The sequence below is a fragment of the Mus musculus genome, chromosome 7 (assembly GCF_000001635.26).
Source record: "Mus musculus strain C57BL/6J chromosome 7, GRCm38.p6 C57BL/6J".
NCBI classification, from domain to species: Eukaryota; Metazoa; Chordata; class Mammalia; order Rodentia; family Muridae; genus Mus; species Mus musculus.
In genome coordinates, this window is record NC_000073.6 from 25,643,541 (window position 1) to 25,668,369 (window position 24,829).

Sequence of the window (24,829 nt, forward strand, 5' to 3'; positions counted from 1 at the left end):
ATAGAAAACCTCACCATGAACACAAAACAAAAAGCTAGGTATGAGGGTCAATACATTCCCTATATTGGAAGGGGTCGGGAGCCTGGGGGAAGAAGATGCCACAAGTTCAAGGCCAGCTTAAGCTTCAATGTGAGATCATTTTAAATAATAATAATAATGAAGTGGGACTTGGTAGCTCAACTTCTAATCCAAGCACCTGGGAAAAGGAGAAGCAAGAGTTCAAAACTACCTTTGGCTACATAGCAAGTTCAAGGCTAGCCTGGGCAACATGAGACCCTACTTTAAAAAAAAAAAAGGGTAGGAATGTGGCTAAGAAGATAAAACGCAGGAAGGTATAGGGAACTTTCGGGATGGCATTTGAAATGTAAATAAAGAAAATATAAGAAGAAGATGAAGAGGAAGAGGAAGAGGAAGAGGAAGGGGAAGGGGAAGGGAAAGAAGGAGAAGGAGAAGGAGAAGGAGAAGGAGAAGGAGAAGGAGAAGGAGAAGAAAAAGCGCTTGCCTGGCATGCATGAAGCCCTGGGTTTGATTTAGAGCGGTGGTCCCTGCCTGGAAGGTAGGGGTCAGGGATATCACCAGACTGAGACAGCCTGGGCTATGGACGACTGTCTGAAAATGAAAAACAAAACGCAAAAAATAAATCAAATAGTTGGACTGCACACTGAAGTTATCTAGGCACGAACAAATCTTGCAGCCTTTCCCACGCCTGCTGTACCTAGTGCCACGTTCCAGGAAAGGCCACTTGCCAGAAAAAGCCGACCACAACAGAAACCAGACTCAGACTTCTCTCATCAACACAGCAGCTTTGGATGTGTCTTCAGACTTCCTGGAGGGCCTCCCCCCACACCGCCCATCTTCATTCATAAAGGCGAGGGTGTGAGCGGCTCCCATCCAGAGGTGGCTACCGGGGTGGGGGAAGGGCTACTCTGAGAAACAGAGCTGCCCACCTGTTCCAGACCCACAGGACTTCCCACACTGTCTTCCCTTAATGAAAACCTATAGAGACAACTTGACCTCTGGGCAAGGGGAAGGATGGCTGAAGGGAGAGACAGACAGGTTGCCATCTTCCAACAACCCTGGCTTGTTGCTAATTAAACCTTTCTGGGTCATTCTGCCACTCCACTCCTTGATGTTATCAGACAGGAGGTAAGAGGACCTTGTAAGGCTAGCATCAGAGAAGACATAGGTGGCAAAGCCAGAGAAGCCTACATGCTCAGGAGGGGACTGAGTGGCTGGGTGCCAGGCTGGGCTGGGCTTCCTTGGGCATCAGTGACGACTACTTGCACTGCTATGAAGCAGATGAGCTAAGAGGCTTAGGGAGGTAAGCCAGCTTTCGCCAGCCACAAATCTAAAAACACTAGTCACAAATGGACTTCCAACCTGACAGGCTATGATTCAGACCCCTGGGCCCCAAACCCCAACTGCCACAGCATGTCCACTCCCACACATCTTCGTCTTTTCTCCCACCGCAGCTGGGCTTCCTCTCAGGTCAGCAACTGTGGCCTCACTTCTAGGGAAGCTACAGAAACAGTGGATTCCCTACAAATTTCATCTCACGTGTGTCCCCTCCCTTCTTTTAATTGCACCGGACAAGGCGCCGAGGTTCCAGCGGGCAGCACGTTCCCAGTGCATGATTACTGGCATTTGTGGCTGTGAGGAAATGATTGCTCCCCACAGCAGGGCAGGTTCAGGCTGGCACCCCTCGGGCAGACTCATCCTGTTTGAGCAAGAAGGAAGCAAGCAACCTCTCCTCGACCTGAGCTCCGGGCACAGCAGGACCTGGATACCGACCTGGAAGGGGCCTTTGTCTGACTCCCACACAGGCCACACGGCAGGGGAGGTGTTGAGCTGGCTTATACAAGAAGCTCTCTATAGGTGATTAACCTCGTACACGGGAGAATGAGCGGTGAGTTGAGTTCAGTGACTCTGGAGTCAAATGGACTTGGGCTCCACTTTCTGAGCTCACAGTGTGGCTCTCTGCAAACACTTCAAATTTTCTCCTGTCTGAAAAGCTGCAGAGGGCTGTGCACCAAGTCCCCAGTGTGACTGCACAGGGTTCATGTGGGCCTGGCAGAGTATGTCCTTGAGAAGTGGTAAGAGAGAAGGGCATGGTGGTACCTCCAATGTCACCTTCATGGTGTCTCTTCACGGCAACAGAATCCCTGAGGCACCTGCTCAGGAGGCTGAAGCAAGAGAATAATGAGTTCAAGGCCAGCCTGACCCACATACTGAGACCTGTTTTCAAAACCTGATCAACCCCACCAAAAGACAGAGGTAAGAAAGCAGGAAAATCAGAAACGATAGGCGCCTTGGGAAGACAGGCAGAGAAGAACCAGTACTCCCTAAATTAAAAACGGACTCCAGACTTTCCCCTAACAAACCTCAGAGAGAATCATGAGGAGACAGAGGAGAGCTAAAGGGATAGCCTGGGAGTGAGGAGTCCCAGGCAGAGCCTGTAGGCTAAGAATGAGCTATGGTGTCCAAGCAGGACACACTGTCAGGGGACCTGATGCAACCATTCAGATACCCAGGTGGACTTCACATACTGGAGCAGGCACAGACCATGTTCTCCAGTCCCCTCTTTCCAAAGGGCTGCCTTTACCCCCATGAAGTCACTGTGCTAATTCAGTGAGTTCCAAAACTGGTCAATAATGACACTGGATGCTGGATTATAGAATGGGCAATAAAATACCTACAGAGGCTGGGCAGTGGTAGTGTACAACTTTAATCCCAGCGCTTGGGAGGCAGAGGCAGGCGGATCTCTGTGGGTTTGAGGCCAGCCTGGTATGCAAAGTGAGTTCCAGGTCAGCCAGGGTGACAGAGAAACCCTCCCCCACCCAATCCTACAGAGAAGGTATATGACCACATCCAATGATCATCATAGTTCTCTTCTGCCTCTTCTTGGAGGCAGGGAGTTGCCTGGCGGCCAGTGACATAGGGTGGCAAAACTGTTCAGCCTGGGACAAAGCCCTGAAGCCAGAGGAACTCCAACAGGAGCTGAGCAGCCTGGGCAGCCTGCAGAGGTATCCGCACAGCCTTTCCCATGGGGGCCTTAATTAACAGCACAGGCAAAAGCTGTAGGACGATGACTCCCTGAGCCTCAGTTTCTTCTTCTGGTGTACATTCTCATGGGCTACCATGAGCATGGCATGAGCTGACATGTACACGTGATTCAGCCCAGGGGCTGACACGGAAGGGACGTATGGCAAGCCTGCACCACTAACAGGTATGCTGGATGACTGTTCCCGTCAATCAGGCAGATAAAAAGCAGTTTTACCGTGGGCTTGGATGAGAGCTTGCCCGGGAGCACGTGTAATAGATGCCGAGAAAAACAGGGTGTCCTCACAGCTACACCTAACCTGCCTGGTTCGAATCCCAGGTCTGCCTCTGTCCAACCACAGGACACTGGACAGGAACCTCCTGCCCTGAACCCACGCCCCATAAAGACAAGACAGCTGCCTGTGGGCTGAGGGATAATACACCACTGATGCCTTGTAGCAAGTGTCACCAGCCACTCCACGCGGAGTGATAGAAAAGTTCCCTCAAAGAGGGGAGTTGAGAGAAATTGCTAGACAGGCCAAGAGAGGCAAGGGTGACAAAGTACTTTGGGTGTAAGGAAGAACAAAGACTCCAGAGCTCAGTGGAGTTACACAGGCATGTTAGGCCAGCATCAGGAAGCTGAGGCAGGAGGATCGCAAGTGCAAGGCTAGCCTGGGCTATAAGACATGACCCTCTCAAAATAGAACAAAACAAAAACCAAAACAAACCAAACAAACAGAAACAGGCTCTAGGCCTGGCACTGGGGAACACTGGCAACCAAGATGACTGAGGCAGGTCCGTAAGAGCCAACCACGGGGCTGGAGCAATGGCTCAGATGTTGATTCCTGGCACCCATATCAGCTGACTCACAATTGTCTGTAGCTCCAACTTCAGGGGATCCCACACTCTCTCTAGTCTTCACAGACACCCACAAAAACGTGCACATACACACATGCAAATAAAATGAACCTTAAGAGACAAAAACAAAAACAACTAAGAACACAGGTGCCACACGAAGCTGTATCTCTGTGTTCACTGAGCCCTGCCCCCCACAGTACCTCCATCAAACACAGCTGGTATTTGAGGCTCAGAAGGGCTAAGCAACTTGCCCAAAGCCACACAGCTCACAGGTGATGAGGCTGGCATGTGCAGGGGCTGCCTGAACAAAGAAGGTAGGGTTCAGAACTCATCTATCATGGGGTGGGCCAGCCAACTCTACATCTTCTCTGTGTCTCTCTGTGGAGGAGAGCCAAAAACATCCACACCTACTGAGCCTTGAGCCCTGAGGCACTAGGCCTGCACAGGCAGCAGGGAGCTACAGCCCCCTAGAGGTTGCCGCTCAGCTAGGAAAGCAATCGGGCTCCCTGGGCCTCAGAGACCCAGTGGTTTTTAACGCCACAGCTCTGGGTGCTGCAGGTGTGAAACCCAAGAGAGCATTTCACTCTTTCCCTGAATCAGTCAACATGAAACCAGCCAGTGTCTCTGGAGAAAAGCTGTAACTGCCATCTCTAAAATCCTGACTTAGTCAATGCTCGGAACACAGACTGAGTGCCCCTAAGAACCGCTCTCTTGGGGCTAGAGAGAGAGCCCAGACGTGAGAGCTCTTGCGAGCTCTAACAGAGGACCCGAGTTCAGTTCCCTGCAAGCTCAGCTCTAGCTTGGAACTCTAGCTCCAGGGGGATCTGATATCTTTGGCCATAGCAAGCACACATCTGCAGTTAAGCGCTCGTGCTCTCTCTCTCTCTCTCTCTCTCTCTCTCTCTCTCTCTCTGTCTCTCTCTCTGTCTCTCTCTCTCTCTCTCTCTCTCACACACACACACACACCTCTCTCTCTGTCTCTCTCTCTCTGTCTCTCTCTCTCTCTCTCACACACACACACACACACACACACACACACATACACACACACACACACACTTTAGCCCACACTCAGGAAGCAGGGGCAGAACTGCATCCAGTTCCAGGCCAGCCTGGACTACATAGCACGACTCCAGGGAAACAACGCCATATGCACTCTAGGTGGACGTGATGGCCCACACTCGGAAGGAAACCCAGCACTTGGAGGGGAAGGTACGAGGATCAGAGTTTTCAGGGTTGCCCAGGATGAGATCTTGTCTCAAAACCCAAACAAAAGCCGGGCAGTGGTGGCGCACACCTTTGATCCCAGTACTTGGGAGGCAGAGAGGCAGGGAGATTTCTGAGTTTGAGGCCAGCCTGGTCTACAGAGTGAGTTCCAGGACAGCCAGGGCTATAGAGAAACCCTGTCTCTAAAAACAAAAACAAACAAACAAAATAATCTCTCTTTAACCCTTGCCAGCACTATGTAAGGGAAGTATTTCTGGTTTTGCCCAAGGAAATCTAAAGTGTACAATCCCAAACTGAGGAACCAGCAGGTCAGCCAGCCAAAACAAGCTGCAGGCGTGGGGCCTGGTGGTGCCCACCAGCCAGCTCCTCCACTGATTTCACCCCTCCATCTCCTACAAGAAAAACTAGTGTGAATAGACCCTTTGTTCCTTGCACTGTCTGTCAAACAAAGCTGCTCGGGTGACTGGAACACTTCTGCTCCATGAGACAGTCTTCTCTCTCCTAGAATCAAAACGCCTCCCAGGTAAGACCCTTACACTGAGTTAGTGAGGGGCGGAGCGCACCTGCCTAGCACCCGCGAGGTCCATGGCTCTCTCCCCAGCACTGAAGGCAACCTGAAACAAAACCAAGGCATGCTGGTACACAAGGGAAGTGAAGACAGGAAGATGACAAGTTCAAAGCCAGTCTCAGTTCAAGGCTAACCTAGGCTACTAGAGACCCTGCCTTAAAAGAAAAAGAAAACAAAAGCCAGAGAGAAGTTTCATCTGGCAAAGGCCACCAATTCTGATGGCCTGAAGTTTGATCATTTGACCTCTGGGACCCCAAAGCTGACCTCTGACCTGTGAACATTCACAGTGGCATGCACGTGCCATCTCCTCCTCAAAAAAGACGTTTCTTCTTAGGTCAACAATACTGTATTCCAAAACAAAATTCATGAGTGTTGTGGTGCACACCTTTAATATCAGCTCTCGGGACGCAGAGAGGAGGATCAGAGGCCAAGCAAGGACTGCACCATGGGATGCAGTCTCAAAAACAAACAAACAAACAAAAGTGGCCAGCGTGGATGACGTGTGGGGGAGGAGTGCTGTCGGCCTGAGCCTAGCTCTTCTGAAGCTAGCACAGCCCACCAGAAGCAAGTGTCCTGGACAGAAGCTGTGGAGAGGTCAGGGTGAGGCTCAGTGTCTTGTGAGACCAACGCGCCTGAGCTTCCCCCTCTCCCTGGCAGCCAGGAAGGACTCAGGCTTTGGAGTCCCAGCCTCAGACTTCCTATCGCTAAACCTTTGTTTCCCCATTTTTAATAGCAGTGCACCAGCACTTTGTGTGTTGAAACTATCAATCACAAAGTGTTTCATAATGTGCAAAACCCACACCAGATTCCTTAAGACATCAGCCAACACCCTCAGGGGCATCCAACGGCTTAACATTGCAACACAACACTGTTATCTACAAACTACACTTAACTAGAACTTCACCACAGTTAGCAAAACACACACACACACACAAACAGAAAAAAATAATGTCATCGTGTTTTAGTGAAGTTTATAATTCCATGTTGGGCTACATTTATACCTGTCTTTGGCTACATTTAGCCTCCAGGCCAAAGGTTATCCTAAACAGGAGAGACCTCAGTAAGAACTACCTCCTCTTGGCAAGTCACTTGGAGAGCCTTCAGAGCGCTGAAGCAGGCCATCGGTGACAATGAGCAGAAGCCTGGCTCTGACCACCCTTGCTCAGCGCCCTAGCACCTCTGCACTCCCAGATGAGGGTCGAAATGCTACAGACAGTGGACCTGGCTTTTAAGTTTTTAATTTTTTTCCTGATTTATTTTTATTTTAAGTGCTGGTGTTCTGTCTGCATGCATGTCTTCGTGAGAGTGCTGATTCTCCTGGAGCTGGCGTTCCAGAGAGTTCTGAGCCGCCTGTGTGGGTGCTGGGTCCCCTAGAAGAACAGACCATGCTCCTAACCACTGAGCCATTTTTAATTTTTTTGTTTGTTTGTTTGTTTTTTTTTGGTTTTTCGAGACAGGGTTTCTCCATGTAGCCCTGGCTGTCCTGGAACTCACTTTGTAGACCAGGCTGGCCTCAAACTCAGAAATCCTCCTGCCTCTGCCTCCCGAGTGCTGGGATTAAAGGCATGCGCCACCACACCTGACCATTTTAATTTTTTTTTTTTTTTTTTTTTTTTTTTTTTGGTTTTTTTGAGACAGGGTTTCTCTGTGTAGCCCTGGCTGTCCTGGAACTCACTATGTAGACCAGGCTGGCCTCAAACTCAGAAATCCACCTGTCTCTGCCTCCCGAGTGCTGGGATTAAAGGCATGCGCCACCACGCCCGGCTCCATTTTAATTTTTTAAACTACACTTTTATTTACTGGGTGTGCACGTGCGATGGAGAGTGAGGTAACTTGTGGGAGTTGATTCTCTCTCGCCTTCATGCAGGTCCTGGAAACAGCTCAAGTCACTAGGCTTGATGGCAGCTGCTTCTACTCTCTGAGCCGTTTCAATGGCCTTAAGGGTGAATCTTTTTTTGTTTGTTTGTTTTTTGTTTTCTTTTTTGCTTCCTGCAGAGTCTTGCCACATAGCCCTGGCTGGCTGGGAGTTCCCTGCAATCCTCCTGCCTCTGCTTCCTGAGCATTAGAATTATGGGTCTGCGCTGCTCAGCTAAGGCAGTGCTGGTACGTTCTACCAACAGAGCCCGAGACGGTGGTTAGTTTTGTTTTGTTCGTTTGTTCTCTTTTTTCTTTCTTTTTTGGGGGGAGGGTGGATGGGATGGGGGAATGCCTGCGTGCCTACAAGATTTACAGTCACCACCTCAGGCCAGGCTCTCACAGTCTGAGTTTCCTTCCTCTTCTTAGCCTTGAACAGCAGAGACATCTGCTGTAGCAGCAGGGGAAGACAAGCGCAGATCCAGCAAACCCCACAGGGCCACAGTGTGCCTCGTCCCTCTTCCTGACCCACTAGCCCTTGTCATCCACTCTACCCAAGCCACAGCTGAATAACCTCCCCACCCTTCTCCCAAGGCCTCAGCTCTTCATCCCCAACCGGATAAAACTGCACCTTCCAGCCATGGATGGCGGCTCATGCCTGCCATCCCGCCACTTGGGAAGCCGAGGCAGGAGAAATGCCACCAGTTTTAAAGTCATCACAGGCTATGCAGCGAGTCTGAGATCAGCCTGCACTAGAGGGAAAAAAAAAGTTTTCTCTGTGTTCCCAAACCAAACTGCGGTCTTACTATACAGTCACAGTAGACAGCCAAGAGCAATGCGGGAACCTGTGCCATTCTGCGTCCCTCCGAGTCCTGCCTGACCAGTAACAGCCGTGCCTGGCACTGACACTGTCATTCAGTACCTGTCTCCTGGGAACAAGAGTGTTAATAAAAGGGTACTAATGTGGAGTACTTCTGTTTGAACTTTCTTTTAAAAAAATTTTTTTTAATTAGCTTGTTAAACTAATGGGCTTTCTTTATTTAATTTTATCTACATTAGTGTGAGGGTGTCAGATCCCCTGAAACTGGAGTTGTGAGCTGCCCTGTGAGTGCTGAGAACTGAACCTGGGACCTTCAGGTGAACAGACAGTGCTCTTAACCACCGAGCCACCTCTACAGCCTCCTAATAGGGTTTCGTAAGGCTTCTTCATTCATTCTTAGTTTTGGCTAGCCCACCCCTACCTCTCCTCTCCCCCCACCTCCCTGTCCCCATTTGAACTTAAGACTTTCGCTTCCAGTATCCTCCCTGTTCTTTCAAGCACGCATGTTCTACCGCCCCCCCCCCTTACTGTATTTTTTTTTTCAAGTAGATCGCAAAACTCACAGGTTCTGAAGTAGCTTCTCCGTGCACACTTCACTTGTTTACCTTTGCCCGGCCCCTCAGTTCCCCATCCTGGACGCGGCACTATTTGCTTGAGCCCTTTGGCCCCCAGGGTTCCCCTTTTCTAAATGCATCTGTTCCTCACTCCCTGATAATGGTCTCTTTTACCTTCCTAGCTTCCATATCTACTTCATGTTAAGAACATAAAAGATTTGCAGCTTAGAACCTCCATGGAAATGTACGACGTTTATCTTTTGTGGCCTGAGTGACCTTACTTTCCCAGCTCCATTTGCCTGCAAGCTTCACGGTTCCAGTTCTCTGCACGCTTAAGTTATATTCCAGTGTGTGTGTGTGTGTGTGTGCATATATATATATATATATATATATATATATATATATATGTATATGTATATATATATATGTACATATATATGTATATATATGTATGTGTATATATACACATATGTGTATATATGTACATGTGTATGTGCATATATATATGCATACACACACACACACACACACACACACACATATATATATATATATATCACATTTTCAGTATCCATTTGTCAGTTAATGAACATCTAAGTTGATCCTATTTCCTAGTTACTGTGAATGGAGCAGCGATGAACAAGGATGTACAAGTGTCTCCATAGTAAGAGACAGATCTGCTGGATATATGCTCAGAAACCATACAGCCAGGTCATGTGGTAGATCTGCTTAGTTTTAAGAACCCTCCCGACTCAAGGTTAGAGTGGCTGCACCAGTTTACATCCCCACCAACAGAGGCTGAGGGTTCTTTCACTATGCCAGATGCTGTGCAGGCAGCTGGGGAGAAGACATCGACTTATCCAGTCTTGGACCTCCACACGCTACAGTCACAACCTGCTGGGTGAGATGTGCTCACTGGCACACATCTGCGGCAAGACGGTTTACAAGGCAACCAACTGCTCTCCTGAGTGAAGAGAAGTCCTGCTCCACAGGAAGGAACCCATACCTGGTACAGGAACGCAGGTCAAAACCTTCACTAGGGAAGCCGCAGGAACCAGAGGAGAACCTGCTGATGCTATTTTCCTAAATGGCCATGCTGTCAAGCTGTCTTCTAAATATTAATGTTTAGACCATAGGACATAAGACATGCAGGATGGGAGGAGCTGCTGCAGAATCCGTATCCTCGTGACACAGCTATTGCAAACATAATTTATAGCAGCCGTGGTCACGTGTGATCGTGGTCACGATCTGCACCAAGATGAAGCCGGTTAAAAGTTCCAGCAAGGTTTGGGGAGATGCTCAAGACCCCCATTCCTGGCTAAAGGTCTGTTAGCAGTTGCCAGCTGCAAGAGAAGGAAGAGCCAGGCATTTTTCTTTTAGGCCACTGGTAGGTTCCCCAAGCCCCAGTGGATGAGTCTATACCCAATTCATGTATGGGCAACATTAACTGGACTCGCCAGCACCCAGAAAGCAGAGGCAGGTGGATCTCTGTGAGTGCCAGGCCTGTGTGGCCCACTTAGTGAGTTCTGGGACAGCTATGGTTATGTAGTTAGACCCTGCCTCAAGAAACAAACAAACAAGCCTAAGAGGGTGCAGAGTCTCAAGGCATGTGAGGACCCTAGGCAGAACTGAAGTGGGGAAGGTGGAGAGGGTTTCATCAAAATATATGGTAGACATGAATAACATTTTCAAGGACTAAATAAAAATTAAAACAACAACAGTAAACCTTCGAATTGAGCACAGGTGCACACACCTGAAATTCCAGCATTTAAGAGCTCAGCCAGGAGGACCACTAGTCCGAGGTCAGCCTGATTATATTACAGATAGGACAACCTTGTCTCAAAAAGAACAAACCCACAGTTCTAAAGCTGTACCAGCCACATTCACGGCTGGGTAGCCACACATGGCTGGTGCTACTATGCCGGGCAGCACAAATACAAGTCATCTACACTGTCTGGGAAAGCTCTGCTGGATAATCGTGGGTCCAAAAAAATCTCCTTCTGCTACTCCCCAAGCCTGCTGCTGCCACTCAAAGGTAAAGGGGTGGGCACAGCAGCACATGCCTGTGAGCTGAGTACTCTGAAGGCTGAGGTAGGAAAAGCTGAGGCAGGAAAAGCTGAGGCAGGAGGATCCTGAGTATGAGCCTGGGCTAGAAAATTCTCCGGGAGCCAGACTGCACCTCAAGAGCTGGTCTTTAACAAAACAGCTTTTATTAACAGACCTAGTGAAAGAAAAACAAATACAGGGAGCACAGTGAAAGGCGATCAAAGTATCCTGTATGAAAAGAAGATTTTAAAAAGTTTTAGCTGGGCAGATGTGGCGCATGCCTTAATCCCAGCACTTGGGAGGCAGAGGCAGGCGGATTTCTGAGTTCGAGGCCAGCCTGATCTATAGAGTGAGTTCCAGGACAGCCAGGACTACACAGAGAAACCCTGTTTCGAAAAAGCCAAAGTGTGTGTGGGGGGGGAGGGGGGGGAGTTTTAAAGCCAGAACTAGGTGTGTTGGCATAAGCCTTTAGTCCCAGCCTTGGGAGACAGAGGCAAGCAGATCTCTGTGTGTCTGAGGCTAGTGTGGTCTACAAAGCAAGTTCCAGGACAGGACAGTCAGGGTTACCTAGAGAAACCCTGTCTCAAAAAGATCAAAAACAAAAAGAATGAAATCAAAAGAGAGAATATAATAAAGTCAGGCATGATAGCAAATGCCTGAAACCCCAGCATCTGAGATGCAGAGGCCGGAGAATCAGTTCTAGACTCACCCCCAGCAAAAAGGAAGGGAGGAAGAAGAGAGGGAGGGTGAGAGGAGGAGGGAGAAGGCTGAGGATGTAGCTCGGTAAGTAGAGCGCTTGCCTGGCATGTGTAAGTCCTGAGTTCAATCCCCGCACCACATAGAAGCAGGCATGGTGGGGGAGTTGGAGGGGGAGCTGTGGGAGGGGGCACTGGGAGGAGGGGGCAGATATTGGGATGTAAAGTGAATACATAAATAAATTAATAGGAAAAAAAAGCAGCCATGGTGGTGCACAATTTTAATTCTAGCTCTGACACGGAGGCAAGGAGAGCAGGAGTTCAAGGTCACGCTCAGGTTTACAGGGAGCTGGAAAGCCAGCCTGGGCTACATAAGCCACTGCCAAAGTGGGAGGGTGGGGAATGGGAAAATGTAAATATACAGACTAATGAAAGCTACAGACTGCGCCCTCCTGCCGTTCTTCCAAATGTCCTCTCAAATAAGTAAAGAAATATGGGGACAAAAACCGGAGACTGAGCCAGCAGGAAAACAGATTTAATCAGCCACAGTGACCTTTCCCTAGGGTACCTCACTTCAGCTCAAAGCTCAGCCTACCTGCTCAGCCAATGAGTTCAGGGACTGAAATCAGCTGTGAAGGATTTGATTGCCAAAAAAAAAAAAAAAAAAAAAAAAAGAGAACAGCACACAAGCAGGAGCCTGCCCCACCCCCACTGGCTCCAGCAACCTTTCTATATTTGCTTGCTTCCGCTGCCAATCTTCCTCATCCTGCTCACCTGCTCACCTCTGCTCGTCCCCTTCTCTTCCCGACCCTGTCTTCTCTGCCCTATGAAACACACAGAGGAGCGACCGCAGCCTCATGGAAGATGGAGATGCTTCGCCAGGGCATTGCCAATCCAGTTCCCACTCTCCAGGTCATTCTTTCCCTCTCCCAATCTCTGTGGTCTTGGTCCTCACCACTAATATAAGTCAGACAGTCCTACTGCCCTTTTGTACCGGGTCCAATCTGTACTGCTGACAAGCTGGTATTTCCACAGCAACCCTAGGAAGTGCCCAATACTGGCAGTGTATGGAGAGGCACAAGGTACAGTTCCTGGCCCAAGCCACACAATTGGAAAGTGGCAGAGCAGAGAGGCAAAAATCACGTGGTCCAGCTCTAGACCCCATCCACTTAACCAGACCTGTTTCCACTGGAAATTTACTTCAAAGCCCTCTAACCAGGTATTACCAACAAAATTTTTCTTTTGTAAGAGACTGTCTCACTCTATAGCTCCTGAAACTCTACGTAGACCAGACTGGCCTGTAATTCACAGAGAGGAACAGGACAGGGGGATCAGGTGCAGGGAGAGCAGGGAAGTCGATGGAAATTGGCAGCAGAGGTAGGGTGGGGGTTGAGTTGTCTTTACAATGTGCCAGAGTCCTGGGGGTGGGGTGGGAGAGGCCCCAGGGAGTCTATGGGGACGACTCTGAGAATATGGCACCTGAAGTGGCCACTGCCTGTGGCCAGGCAGGACTCCCAGTGGAGGGACCCACCCACAAAACCCTTGACCCAGGATGTGTCTTGCCTGCGAGATGTGCAGGGACATGGATGGAGCAGAGATAGAGGGAATGACTGACCAATGACTGGGACCCATCCCACGGGCAGGAGCCGATCCCTGAGGCTGTTAATGATGTTTTGTTATACTTCCAGGCAGGAGCCTGGAATAGCTACACTCAGCAGCAGATGGAAACAGATTCAGAGACACCCCCCCCCACCCCCCCCCACCCCCACCCCCGCCAAGCAGTACATGGAGGGAGCCTGGGGAGTCTTGTGGAGGAGTTGGGGGAAGGACTGGGGGCCCAGGGGAGGATGGTGGCTTCACAGGAAGACCACAGAGTCAACTAACGTGGATTCTGGGGGGGGGGGGGCTCTCAGTGACTGAACCACCAACTAAAGAATGAGCACTGGCTGGACCTGGACACACACACACACACACACTTGTGTGGCTTGTTCTTATGTGGGTCCCCCAATAACTGGAATGGGGGCTGTCTCTGAACCTGTTGCCTGCCTGTGGATTCTTTTCCCCTGGCTGGACCACCTTGTCTAGCGTTGGTGTATGGTACTTCAATGATTTGATGTGCTGGGGAGGTGATAGAAGCTCCCCCTTTCCAAAGGAGAAGGGGGAAAGGAACAGGAAGAGTAGCTGTAAGGGGGGGGGAGGGGCTGGGAGGAGAGGGGGAGCTGATATCGGGATGTGGAGTGAATAAATAAATAAATGAAAAAGAGAAAAAGACACAGTTTCACAATGTAGCCCTGGCCTGGTACTCACAGAGATCTGTTTGCCTAAGTGCTGGAATCAAAAGCATACATCACCACACCAGGTCCTATTCTTTTTAAAAAGAATCTTTTGGGGGGTGCAGGGAGATGGCTCAGTGACTAAGAGCACTGGCTGCTCTTCCAGAGGAATTGGGTTCAATTCCCAGGACCCATATGGCAGTCCAAAACTGTCTGTATGTACGCAACTCAAGTTCTACAGAATCCAACATCTTCATGCAGACCAAACAACAATGCACGTGAAATAAAAATAAGTAAACCATTTTTAAAAATCTTTTTTTTTTTTTTTTGAGATAGGGTCTCACGTAACTCAACCTGGCCTCAAATGCCTCCTCTCCTACTTCCCAAGCGCTGAAATTACAGACATGTGTCGCCATATCCAGATAAACAAACACACAGGGCTAGGAGCCAAACTCTGGACGTGGCGCGTGCTAGGCAAGCATTCTACACTGTGGTGGTACATTGCCAGACCGCAACAGATTTTGGAAGTGTTATCCTGCCCTTATCAACAATGGATCAAAAGGGAATTCCGAGTTTTCTCCAGTGTTTTCAAGAAAAGTGGGCAGCCAAGCACCGTAGCTTACATCTGTAATGCCAGTACTTGGGAGGCTGGGACAGGACTATCTCCAGTTCGATGCCTGTCTAAGCATCTGGGTGAGCTAAAGGCCATTCCGGACTCGTGGGTGAGATCCTGTCTCAAAAAAATAACGTGGGCAAAGGGTCCTGTTTGAACTTGTAGCTCTCTTTGTCTCCCTTCATAATCATCTTGTGTAAAGGACAGTCATGGCAAAGTCCCTTGCCTTGCCTTTTGATCAGGTGGCATAGGAATCAAACCAGTTTCTTGCTCAACTCCCTTTACAGTTGGAATTTAAGCAATGTAGGACCCTATGAAAACCTGATCTGTCCTTTCAACCCCCGTCTCGTCTCCTTCTATCGAGGCCCACAAGTAGCTGCCTTGCTTTTCCTCTAAAGGGATTCTTCCCTTGAATTTCTCTTCAAGAAGTTTCTCGGACCTTTTCTTTCTTTCCTTCACAGCCCGCGGTGTCTCACACAATGTAAGAATAACTTTTACGTCTCTATTTCTCCCTAAGAAAGACCCCGTGGGGCTCAGATACTCACAGATCTAGCCAAGCCCCGAACCCCAGATCGTCCCAACAGGAGAAGAGCAGCCTGGCGCAGGCCACGGCTCGGCCTCCAGATCTTGGCCGCAGACATCACTATCGCCATCTTGGCTAATAACCACTCCTCCTTTCTCACAGGATAGACATACGGCTGTCCCACCAGATGCCTTATTCAAATAGCAGCACCGCTAGGCCAACACGCTATCTGCTTCTAACCACCTTGCGACAAAGACGCATAAATGAGTAAGGTGGCAATTTTTAGTCTCTAAAATTGCTCCGGTCGTCTGCTTCTAGTTGCTCCTAATTCAGGCAACTAAAAGGACAACTTAACTTGAACCTTCAGGGTTCAGGACCCGGAGCCCTGAGCAAAATGGGCCCTCTCCAAGTCCCTCCCCCTGTTCCCTGTTGTCCAATGGCTATGCCAGAATTGGGAGGTGGAGGTGGGCGGGACCAGATTGTTAGTAAACGCTGAGCCACGTGCTAGGGCCAACTCGGGCGTGCCCTAGACGGGCGCATGCGCAATAGGTACGCGGCCGGTAGAACTGCGCGCGCCGCTAAGCGGAAGCTACGGTGGGAGCCGCAGCGCGCGTGGTCAGCGGCTATGGAGGGCGCAAAGCGTGCAGACGCCAATTTACTCACTGACACCGGAACAGAGTCCAGCCCCCGAAGTCCAGTCTGCAGTCTCCGGCACTTTGCTTGTGAGCAAAACCTGCTGTCCCGGCCGGATGGATCTGCTTCTTTTCTTCAAGGTACGAGCCTCACCAAGTTTAACTCAGCGCGCGCCATCCTCACCGAAGAAGGGTTTTTGAAGAGCGGTTACTGTGTAGTATGTAACCAAGTACGCCCGCCTCCTTGAACTTATTTCTAGATGTTGAGTATACCCACCTCCCGTCTCGAGAAGAAATGAGTTGGCCAGCCTGGTAAATCCCTCTCAGAGGAGATCGAGAGCAAGACCACTCTCATAAGAGTGACTATCCCAGAATAGGTATTTCACCAAGGCAGATATTACCCTTCTCTAGATTTCTTTCTTTCTTTTATCTTTCTTTCAAGACTTATTTTATTTATATAAGAGCACTGTAGCTGTCTTCAGACACACCAGAAGAGGGCATCAGATCCCGTTACAGATGGCTGTGAGCCACCATGTGGTTGCTGGGAATTCAACTCAGGACCTTTGGAAGAGCAGTCAGTGCTCATAACCACTGAGCCATCTCTCCAGCTCCCCTTGACTAGATTTCTTGGGTTTTTGTTGTTGTTGTTGTTGTTGTTGTTTTCACTTTGTTGTTGAACTCACTTTGTAGACCAGGCTGGCCTTGAACTCAGAAATCCGCCTGCTTCTGCCTCCCGAGTGCTGGGATTAAAGGCGTGCGCCACCACGCCTGGCTTTGACTAGATTTCTTAAAAAACACTTCTAGATCCATACATCACCGGTTGAGGCTAAGGTGTTTATTTGCATAAATACCCTTTGAGACAGACACATCACCACCACTGGTTTAAATATAATTACTGTGGCAGATGATACATCTAAGTAAGTGCTCTTCAAATTAAATGTGATCTTCCCATCCTGGGCTGAGAAGCATCTCCCCTTCCCCGGTCCCATCATTTAAGAAAACGTGCCTTTCCTTGGTATACACATTTCATCAGACTAAATGAATAGGGAGAAAAGAGAAGTCTTGTGGCTGAGACCCACACAACCCTATATCCCAGTCGGGCCAGCCAACTTTGAGAGGTCATGAGAGGGTGAGAAACTACCAGAGTAGACAGATGAGAGGGCAGAGACAGAGTTGACAATGGTGAGTTTGTTTGAGATGTTAAAGGCTGATCACCTTATGGCTAATAAGCTAGAGGTCATTGCTTATAGTGGTGGGTCAGAAAGAGCGAGAAAAAAAACAGTTGAGACAAGTCTCCAGGCATTTTCCTGCGAAGGAATCAGATAGATGGGGCAAGAGCTGACGACTGATAGAGCTTAAGAAAGGAGAAAACTGGCAGGTCAGTGGTGGCACACACCGTTAGTCCCAGCACTTGAGACACAGATGCAGGGTCTCTATGAGTTTGAGGCCAGCCTGGTCTATAGAGGGAGTTCCAGGACAGCCAGGAAACCCTGTCTTGGGGAAAAAAAAAAAGGGGAGACAGCTCGGGGCTGGAGAAATGGTTTCTCTTACAGAGAACAAAGTTGAGTTCCCAGCACCCATTCAGGCAGCTTTCAAGCACTTGTAACTTGTGGGGAGCCAGGATATTGGAAGCCCTGTTATGGCCTCTGCAGGGAACTATACACACACACACACACACACACACACACACACACACACATAACTTAAAAAGTAAAATAAATACTAGGGGGAAAAGAAGAGAATTTCTGCAGCCACATCATCGAGATGGTGGGAAGAAAGAGACTCCCTTGCTCGCTGAGAGCACAGTCTATCTAGCAGTACAGGAATGTAGCTCTAGTAAGCACCTGAGTCTATTGGGTTACCTCTGGTTTCATTGGAGAAGCACCCACAGATGTTTAGTGTTCTCATCCCAGGCTGGCTCTCAGCTTAGCTCATTGCTGAAATCAGCCTCCCCTATCTCTTGGGATATAAGAAATAGAGAGGGAACCTTCCCATGTTCTAAAACCCTAAACTCACAGGGCCCTAGTGCAAGCTGGAGACTTGGCAGACTTTCAAAAAGAATGTTGCAGACACTTCTGACCTCAAAGGCTCCTGTAAGAACACCCGATGGAGGGGGCTGTGGCTGCGGCAGGCAAGCAGTGCAAATGATGTGTATGTATGATAATGACACAATATCCCTATTACTTGACATTTGTCCTCACTAGGAGTCTCTTGCTGTGACAAGGACATAACCAGAATCAACGTGGCAGAACCTGGCTTTTCATGGCTTGTTCAGCCTGCTTTCATAGATAACCTAGGACCACCTGCCCAGTGGTGGCGCTGCCCACAGTGAGTGGGGGCCCTTCTATATCAGTTGTTGATCACTAAAATGCCCTACAGGATCATGCAGCAAGACCCTGTCTCAAGAAAAAGAAAATGCCCCCACAGACCTGCCTGCAGGCCAGTCTGATGGAGGCAATTCCTCATTTGAGTTTCCTCTTTCCAGGTATGGCTAAGTTGACAAAATGCAAAGCAAAAGAAGCAACTAGCCGGCACAGTAGCTTACCTTAAAGGCAAAAACAAACAAACAAACCAAAAACACCTGATGGTACAAAACCCCTAATCCCAGTACGGGGGGAGGGAGGGCTGGTAGAGGCCAGAGGAACAACAGTTCGTGCCCTGCTCCCTTAGCTACATAGATAGCATGGTCAGGGCCAGCTTTGACCATATAGAACCTGATTTCAGAAAGTACATCGATGAAAACCTACAGAGCCGGGGAAGCTGCCTGTGTAGGCTTGCCATCTTGGTTTTGCCATCTTGTTTTTTTTTTTGTTTTGTTTTGTTTTTGCTTTGGACTTTGCATAAATGTCCCACCTCAGAGTGACATTCCTAAGCCCTTGTTTTTTAAATAACTGTTTTTTTTAAATGGATGTCCCTAGTGCCTGAGGACAGAAGAGTACGATCTTCCCAAGAACTGTGGTTACATACAGTTGTGAGCCATCTCTCCAGCCCCAACCTCTGACCGACTTATACACATACATTTTATCGATTTGGAGCTGTGCTGTAAAGTGTAGTGGGCATTGGGAGTTACAGTCAGAAACATGGAAACTGCTGTTGAATGCAGTGCCTTCACATCGTAGGTGGCCTCTCTGACGCCTGTGGACGTTAGCAAAGTCACACGAGGTCTCCAGACCCATTCATAACCATTTGGGGGAAATAAGTAGAAATTAAGACCCCCTACACATTCACAATCTTTATTGTTTGTCCTTTTAAAATGTATTTTACTAATATATTTTAATTGCATCTAATAACTGTTTTCTGCTTGGCTGGCTTATGAGATGTTCTCCCGTAGCTCAGGGTAGCCCCAGACTTACCATTGGAGCCAAGGATGATTTTGATTTCCTGATCTTCCTGTGTGTCTCCCAAACACTGGGATATGTATATGCGTGTGTGGGCGAGAGCTGTGTGTGCGAGTGCCCATGAAGGCAGAAGAGGGTGTCAGTCCCTTAGAGCTGGGTTTCGTGGTGGTTGTGAGCAGCCTGATAATGGGTGCTGAGAACTGAATTCTAGTCCTCTGGAAGAGCAGTGTGCATGCTGACACACACCACCAGCCATCTCTGCAAACCCCAGCTACCTCTAAAAATTAACCAGTGGCTGAAGTCTGTGGTAAGCTCTGCACCTTCTGGCCAGTGTCTTATATGTTTCAAGTGAACTGTGTCTCTTTAAAGTTGGCATTTATTTCATCTTCTTGTGTGATGTTGGGAGACTGAGGGCCTCCTGCTTCTGTGAGCCACAGTCACCTGATCTTCACAAACTTACCATGAGGAAGGTACTTAGCTGCTTAAAGTTAAGAGAGCAGAGGAAAGAAGTGCTAAGTGCAGCACAGAGCGGCCAAGGCCTCCCTCTTTCCCCCAGGTGATACCTCTGTCCTGGCTGGAGTCTATGGGCCGGCCGAGGTGAAGGTCAGCAAAGAAATCTTCAACAAGGCCACCCTTGAAGTGATCCTGAGGCCGAAGATCGGGCTGCCTGGTAACTGGACTCCACTGAGCCCCCCAAAAGATCCAGTCTGTTGGGACCTCATCTGACCCCTCGATGCTTGCTGTGTCCAGTCTCTGCTGCCCTGCTCTCCTCCCTCTTTGCCCAGCTTTTGATTCTGCTGCACTGGAATGGAATCTAGAGCATCAGGCCTGCTGGGCAGATGCACTTCCAGGAAGCCACAGTCCCAGGCTCTCCAGGGTGGAGTCCGGTCAAGCCCTCTGCTGCTGAGATTAGGCCTCCCAGATCCTCACTGGTGGTCTCCAGACAGGAATTCCAGCTCTGAGCCACACCATTAGCTTTTCCCTAGTGAATTTAAGGCTATGTGGCTAGGCCATGTAGCCAGCCCTGTTAACTCTTTTTTTTTTTTTAAGATTTATTTATTTATTATATGTAAGTACACTGTAGTTGTCTTCAGACACACCAGAAGAGGGAGTCAGATCTCATGGTTGTGAGCCACCATGTGGTTGCTGGGATTTGAACTCGGGACCTTTGGGAGAGCAGTCAGTGCTCTTAACCGCTGCTGAGCCATCTCACCAGCCCCCCTGTTAACTTTTTGAGACGGGGTCTCAAGTCCTCTGAGCTGGCAGTGAGCTCTCTTTATAACCTAGGCTGCCCTCAAATTCATGATCCCACTGCCTAACCTAAAGTCTCGAGATTACAGACCTGTACCACCAGACCCACCCTCTCTTGAGCCTTTTCTTTCTTCCCTTTTTTGCCTTCCTCGCTCTTCCTTCCCATTAACTTGTTTTTCTGCCCTTTTACCACTTCTCCCCATGTGTCATGGGATGGGCCTGCTCTGATGAGAGTAGATATGGCCAGTAGCACAGGACATGGGCACCTCTGGGTATTCCTCCTTGGGTGGCTGGCTGGTAGACCCCTGGCCAAGGTTGGCCATAGCAGGAGTTACTCAGAAACTTGCAGACTCGCCCGCTTTCTCCTGGGAGTGTGTACTCCGACCCGGACTGAGGCTGACAGCCCCTTCCTGAAGTCTCCCTCCAGAGGCTGGACCAAGCAGAGCAAGACGACGGGGTGGAAGGGAAGAGCCTGACCGCTTCCCGTCTCCCCAGGCGTGGCCGAGAAGAGCCGCGAGCGGCTGGTCAGGAATACCTGTGAAGCTGTGGTTCTAGGGGCCCTGCACCCCCGGACCTCAATCACCGTGGTGCTGCAGGTGGTGAGCGACGCTGGCTCTGTATCCTTTCCCAGCCCTCTCCTCCAGGAAGTGGCCAGAACCTCCCCTCCGGCTTCCGTACCCTCAGCCACCCAGGACCTGTGCCAGGCAGCAGCTCCTGCAGAGCATACAACAAGGCCATGGTCAACAAGATGGTTCAGTGGAGAAAGGTGCTCGCTGCCAAGCCTGACGGCCTGAGTTCAGTCTCCAAGGCTCATATGGTAGAAGGAGAAAACCAACTCCCATAAGTTGTCCTCTTAACTACCACGTGAGCACAATGGCACACACCTGCCCCTGAACACACACAAGTAGATGAATGTAATTTTTAAAAATTAGCAAGCAGGGCTTACTGTGTGCTGCTGGGCCTGGCACTGAGCACCTCATGATGTTAAGTCATTTAGTTCTCACTGGGCTTGTATTGGGTAGCACTGTAATTCCTATGTAAATCCCAAGACAGTGGGCTCAGGCTCTCTGGTTCGAGAGCCCTGCCATGTGTGTTTCTCATGTTGCCTTGTTTCAGGTGAGGGGCAGTGTTTGGTCTAAGGGACCAAGATGGAAACAAGGGTGGGACTCAAGCTCCAGGCACGTCCCACCTCAGAGCTCCATTATCTAGCATGGTAGCTGCCTACTAGACTCCCCGGGGGTGGGCCTGGCTTTGCCAGTAATGTCTTTCTTGTGTGGCTTTGGGATATCTCTCTATTTGACCCTGTTTCACTCATGACACTTGGTATATCCCTTAGTGTACATACCTGTTCCCTAGCATTGTCCCATCTAACACAAAGATATGAGACATGGAGAAAACCATTTGATCTCATAGCTGGGAGAGAGTTGGTAAGACCTGGTGTGGAGCAGCGGCAGCCACTTGGCGCCAGAACCGCGTAACCATCCTGCCACGCCGCTGCTCTGTGATGAGTCAGCGATGTCTGTAAAGGGAAGGGTGAATGTTCAATGCCAGCCTGAAGACACTCTCCTTAACCAGTCTGTGATGCCCAGCTCTTGGCCTGTTGCTTGAACGCTGCTTGCATGGCATTGGTGGATGCAGGTGTGCCCATGCGAGCCCTCTTCTGTGGGGTCACCTGTGCCCTGGACTCTGATGGAAATCTCGTGCTGGACCCCACAACCAAGCAAGAAAAGGTAGGGTTGCCGCTTGGCGTGCCTCCAGGCCCAACCCTAACCCTAACAAGACAAGTGGCTTGTGCACTGACACATTTGGAAGGTTCTGCTCTATTCGTCAAGGCTCATTCAGCTTTAAGTGCTAGAAACCCAATTCAGACTTGCACAAGCCAGAAAGGAAACTTGCTAGCATTTACTACCAAACCATAGAGCAGAGCTCTGGTTCTTATGCCCTGCGCTGGCATGGTAGTGAGCATAGGAAGCCCGTTCTCCGCACCTCACGTGAAGGGTTTGACACTGGGGGTTAGAGGAGCCACAGGAGTGGGGGATGGGGAGAAGAGACAGGAGCCATTAGAAACCGTGGCTGGGCCCCAGCAGGGTCACAGACTGTTACAGAAAAGAGCGCAGTGTGCTGCTCTGGCTGTTACCTGGCTTTTGCTGCAACTGCTGCTGTCAGAGTGGGAACCGGGATGCTCGTCTGGAGGCTTCCCAGGTTCCCATCAGATAACCAGCAAAATGTAATGGCAAGAGAGCCATGGTATTGCCTTGCCCGTGTAGGACAGAGCAGGATGGTGGGGAGGCAGCCGGGAAGTGACCAGCACTGTGGTTCCCCTGTGGGACAGAATAAACACATAAGGAGCAGAGAAGTAAACAGCCACCTAGGAATGGGTGGTCCCCGGACACTTAACAGCCTTGTCCCTCTTGTCCCTAGGAGGCCCGGGCCATCCTGACCTTTGCTCTGGATAGCGCCGAGCAGAAGCTGCTCATGTCCACCACCAAGGGGCTCTATTCTGACGCTGAGGTACCAGTGTGGGGGCGGGGCATAGCCCAGAACCTTTATAACATCTTGTCCCAGCTCAGAACAAGCCCCTCTGTACGTCCCTGCTGGGGAGTAAGAGGAAGGGTACATCTTCAGGGCTCAGGTCATGAAGGTCTTGCATGACACGCACAGGGTTCTGAGCCACAAGTTTTAATCTCGGCACTTGGGAGTCAGGGAGGCATGGTTCTGAATTCAAGGCCAGCGAGGGCAACATTTTGAGAGAGGGCGCTTCTTTGTAGCATTTTGAAAGAAAGCCAGAGAGATGAACTCAGAAAACAGTGTTCATCTTGAATGAAGCAGTCCCCGGTGCCCAGCACAGAACAGTGCCCTCTGGAATTCTGGGCTCCCGCGGGGCAGTTTGGAAACTTGGGTCAGATGGTCTGTGCCTCCATTTCTTCTGATTTAGAGCTCTCATTTTATGGTTCTTAAGGTTATTTGAGTTGGGCTTGGGAGCTCACGGCTGTGATCAGAGCACTTCAGAAGCTGGGCAGAAGGACTGCTGTGAGTTCCAGGCTAGCCTGGACAGTATAGTAAAAACTTGTCTCAGAAAGGGAGCAGAGGCTCTAGGTAGTCTGTCTAGTCCCTCTCAGCAGGCCGTAAGGTAGGGAGCTGCTAAGCTTGAGATCATCTTGAGCTATAGACGTAGTTCCAGGCCAGCCTGGGCTACATAGCAAGATCCTGTCTCAAACAACAGCAACAAAAGATCTGTGTGTGTGCAGGAGTGCCCAGAGGCCCGAAGAGTTAAGGTTAAAGGTTATTTATTCCTCTAGTTCTCAGGATCTCCAACTCTCTGAGTCCTTCCAAGGTGTGGGGATTCCGATCTCAGGCATTTGAGGTCTTGTTGCTTTCAGAGTGTGGTCCCTTATTGTCTTTTCATTAAGAAAAAGCTTAGGGGCTAGGAAGATGGTTCTAAATTAAAGACTCTTGTTGCCAAGCCTAACCACCTGACTTCAGTGCCCAGGGCCAACATGGCAGAAGGAGAGACCCAACTCCTTCTGCTGGTTCTTTAACCTCCACAGGGCGTGTCCCTGCACTGAGAGTTACATCTTAGCTACGCAGGCTTCTGGGCTTGGGGATGTGGCTATGTTGGTAGAGGGTTTATCTCCCATGCAGGAGACCCTGAGCTCTGTTCCCAGCGCCATATAAAGCGAGGTGTAGTGACACTCTTAGGAGGCTGGGCAGGATGATTGTTGTGGCCGTGACATTGTCTCATTGTGGGGTGGGAGTTAGGAGGTAGTGAAGAAGGGCATGGTCCTCGTGATGGTGAGGAGGAGTAGAAGGGGAGGGAAGGAGGGAGGCTTAGGGATTCCTTTGGGGCTAACCCTCTCCTGGTTCCCAGCTCCAACAGTGTCTGGCCGCCGCCCAAGCCGCCTCACAGCACATCTTCCGATTCTACCGGGAATCACTGCAGAGGCGCTACTCGAAGAGCTGAGGCACGCCAGGGTAGGGCGCCCCTCCCACCATGCCCACCGCCTACCACCGCCACGAGCCAGCACTCCACTGTGCCTCTGTCTGTGCCCATGTAGCCTCTGGTCCTGTCGCAGCGGAGGCTCCTGTGCCAGGCTGGGGTGGGGGCTTAGGGACATTCTAGGCCTGGGTATAACCCTCCCTTCATCAGGATACCATTAAAAAGGGCTCCCCCGTGTTGGGTGAGTGAGTCAGTACCCACTGATTCCGGTGTCTGGAGAGTACTCGTCCATCGAGCTTGCTTGGTGCCAAGAAGCTGCAGTGAACAAGAGGCACAGGTTCCGTGGTCCAGGATAAGAAATGGGTGTGGTGGTGGTGTGTGCCAGTAGTCCCTGGCACTTGGCAGTTAGAGGTCATTTCCCACTATATAGTGAGCCTGAGGCCATCCTGAGCTACATAAGACCATCTTACTTCTTAAAAGGTGATCTGGAGAGAGCTCAGCTGTTAAGAGCACTTTCTGTGCACAGAGGACCTGAGTTCAGTTCCAGCACCCACATCAGGTGACTCACAACCACCATTAAGTCAGCTGCCATGGGATCAGA

The 24,829-nt window shown here is 49.9% G+C and overlaps 2 protein-coding genes across 6 annotated transcripts in view; one reads left to right on the forward strand and one right to left on the reverse strand.

Annotated features, from left to right (window-relative positions):
• Positions 1 to 15,242, reverse strand: part of Bckdha (branched chain ketoacid dehydrogenase E1, alpha polypeptide) — a 28,931-nt gene extending 13,689 nt beyond the window's left edge. The window contains exons 1-2 of one of the 4 annotated variants that reach the window (XM_006539486.4): positions 15,093 to 15,242; positions 5,688 to 5,738 (exon numbers count right to left, since the gene is read on the reverse strand). In XM_006539486.4, coding sequence (XP_006539549.1) covers positions 5,688 to 5,738; positions 15,093 to 15,200 — 159 coding nt within the window. In that variant the 5' untranslated portion in view covers positions 15,201 to 15,242. Of the gene's footprint in view, positions 1 to 502; positions 610 to 5,687; positions 5,739 to 12,435; positions 12,616 to 15,092 lie in introns of those variants that run through there. The other 3 variants (XM_030242029.1, NM_007533.5, XM_030242030.1) reach the window with 3 other exon arrangements.
• A 370-nt stretch (positions 15,243 to 15,612) lies between these two features.
• Exosc5 (exosome component 5) lies at positions 15,613 to 24,492 on the forward strand. 2 transcript variants are annotated; one of them, NR_104358.1, is made up of 6 exons: positions 15,613 to 15,843; positions 19,597 to 19,710; positions 20,708 to 20,908; positions 21,881 to 22,021; positions 22,713 to 22,802; positions 24,160 to 24,492. NR_104358.1 is itself a non-coding variant. In NM_138586.3 (6 exons), exons 1-6 carry the CDS (start codon positions 15,696 to 15,698, stop codon positions 24,250 to 24,252), a joined length of 708 nt encoding a protein of 235 aa, NP_613052.1. In that variant the 5' UTR covers positions 15,613 to 15,695; the 3' UTR covers positions 24,253 to 24,492. The 2 variants fall into 2 exon arrangements, 1 of the variants encoding a protein (NP_613052.1); NM_138586.3 differs by having other exon boundaries at positions 20,787 to 20,908.
• The last annotated feature ends 337 nt before the right edge of the window (positions 24,493 to 24,829 follow it).

Bases quoted from the DNA above. Each gene is read 5' to 3' on its own strand.
- Exosc5 (NM_138586.3), top strand. From the start codon at position 15,696: ATGGAGGGCGCAAAGCGTGCAGACGCCAATTTACTCACTGACACCGGA. The intron at 15,844-19,596 runs GTACGAGCCTCA...TCTTTCCCCCAG, and splicing joins ATCTGCTTCTTTTCTTCAAG to GTGATACCTCTGTCCTGGCT. The intron at 19,711-20,786 runs GTAACTGGACTC...CCGTCTCCCCAG, and splicing joins GCCGAAGATCGGGCTGCCTG to GCGTGGCCGAGAAGAGCCGC.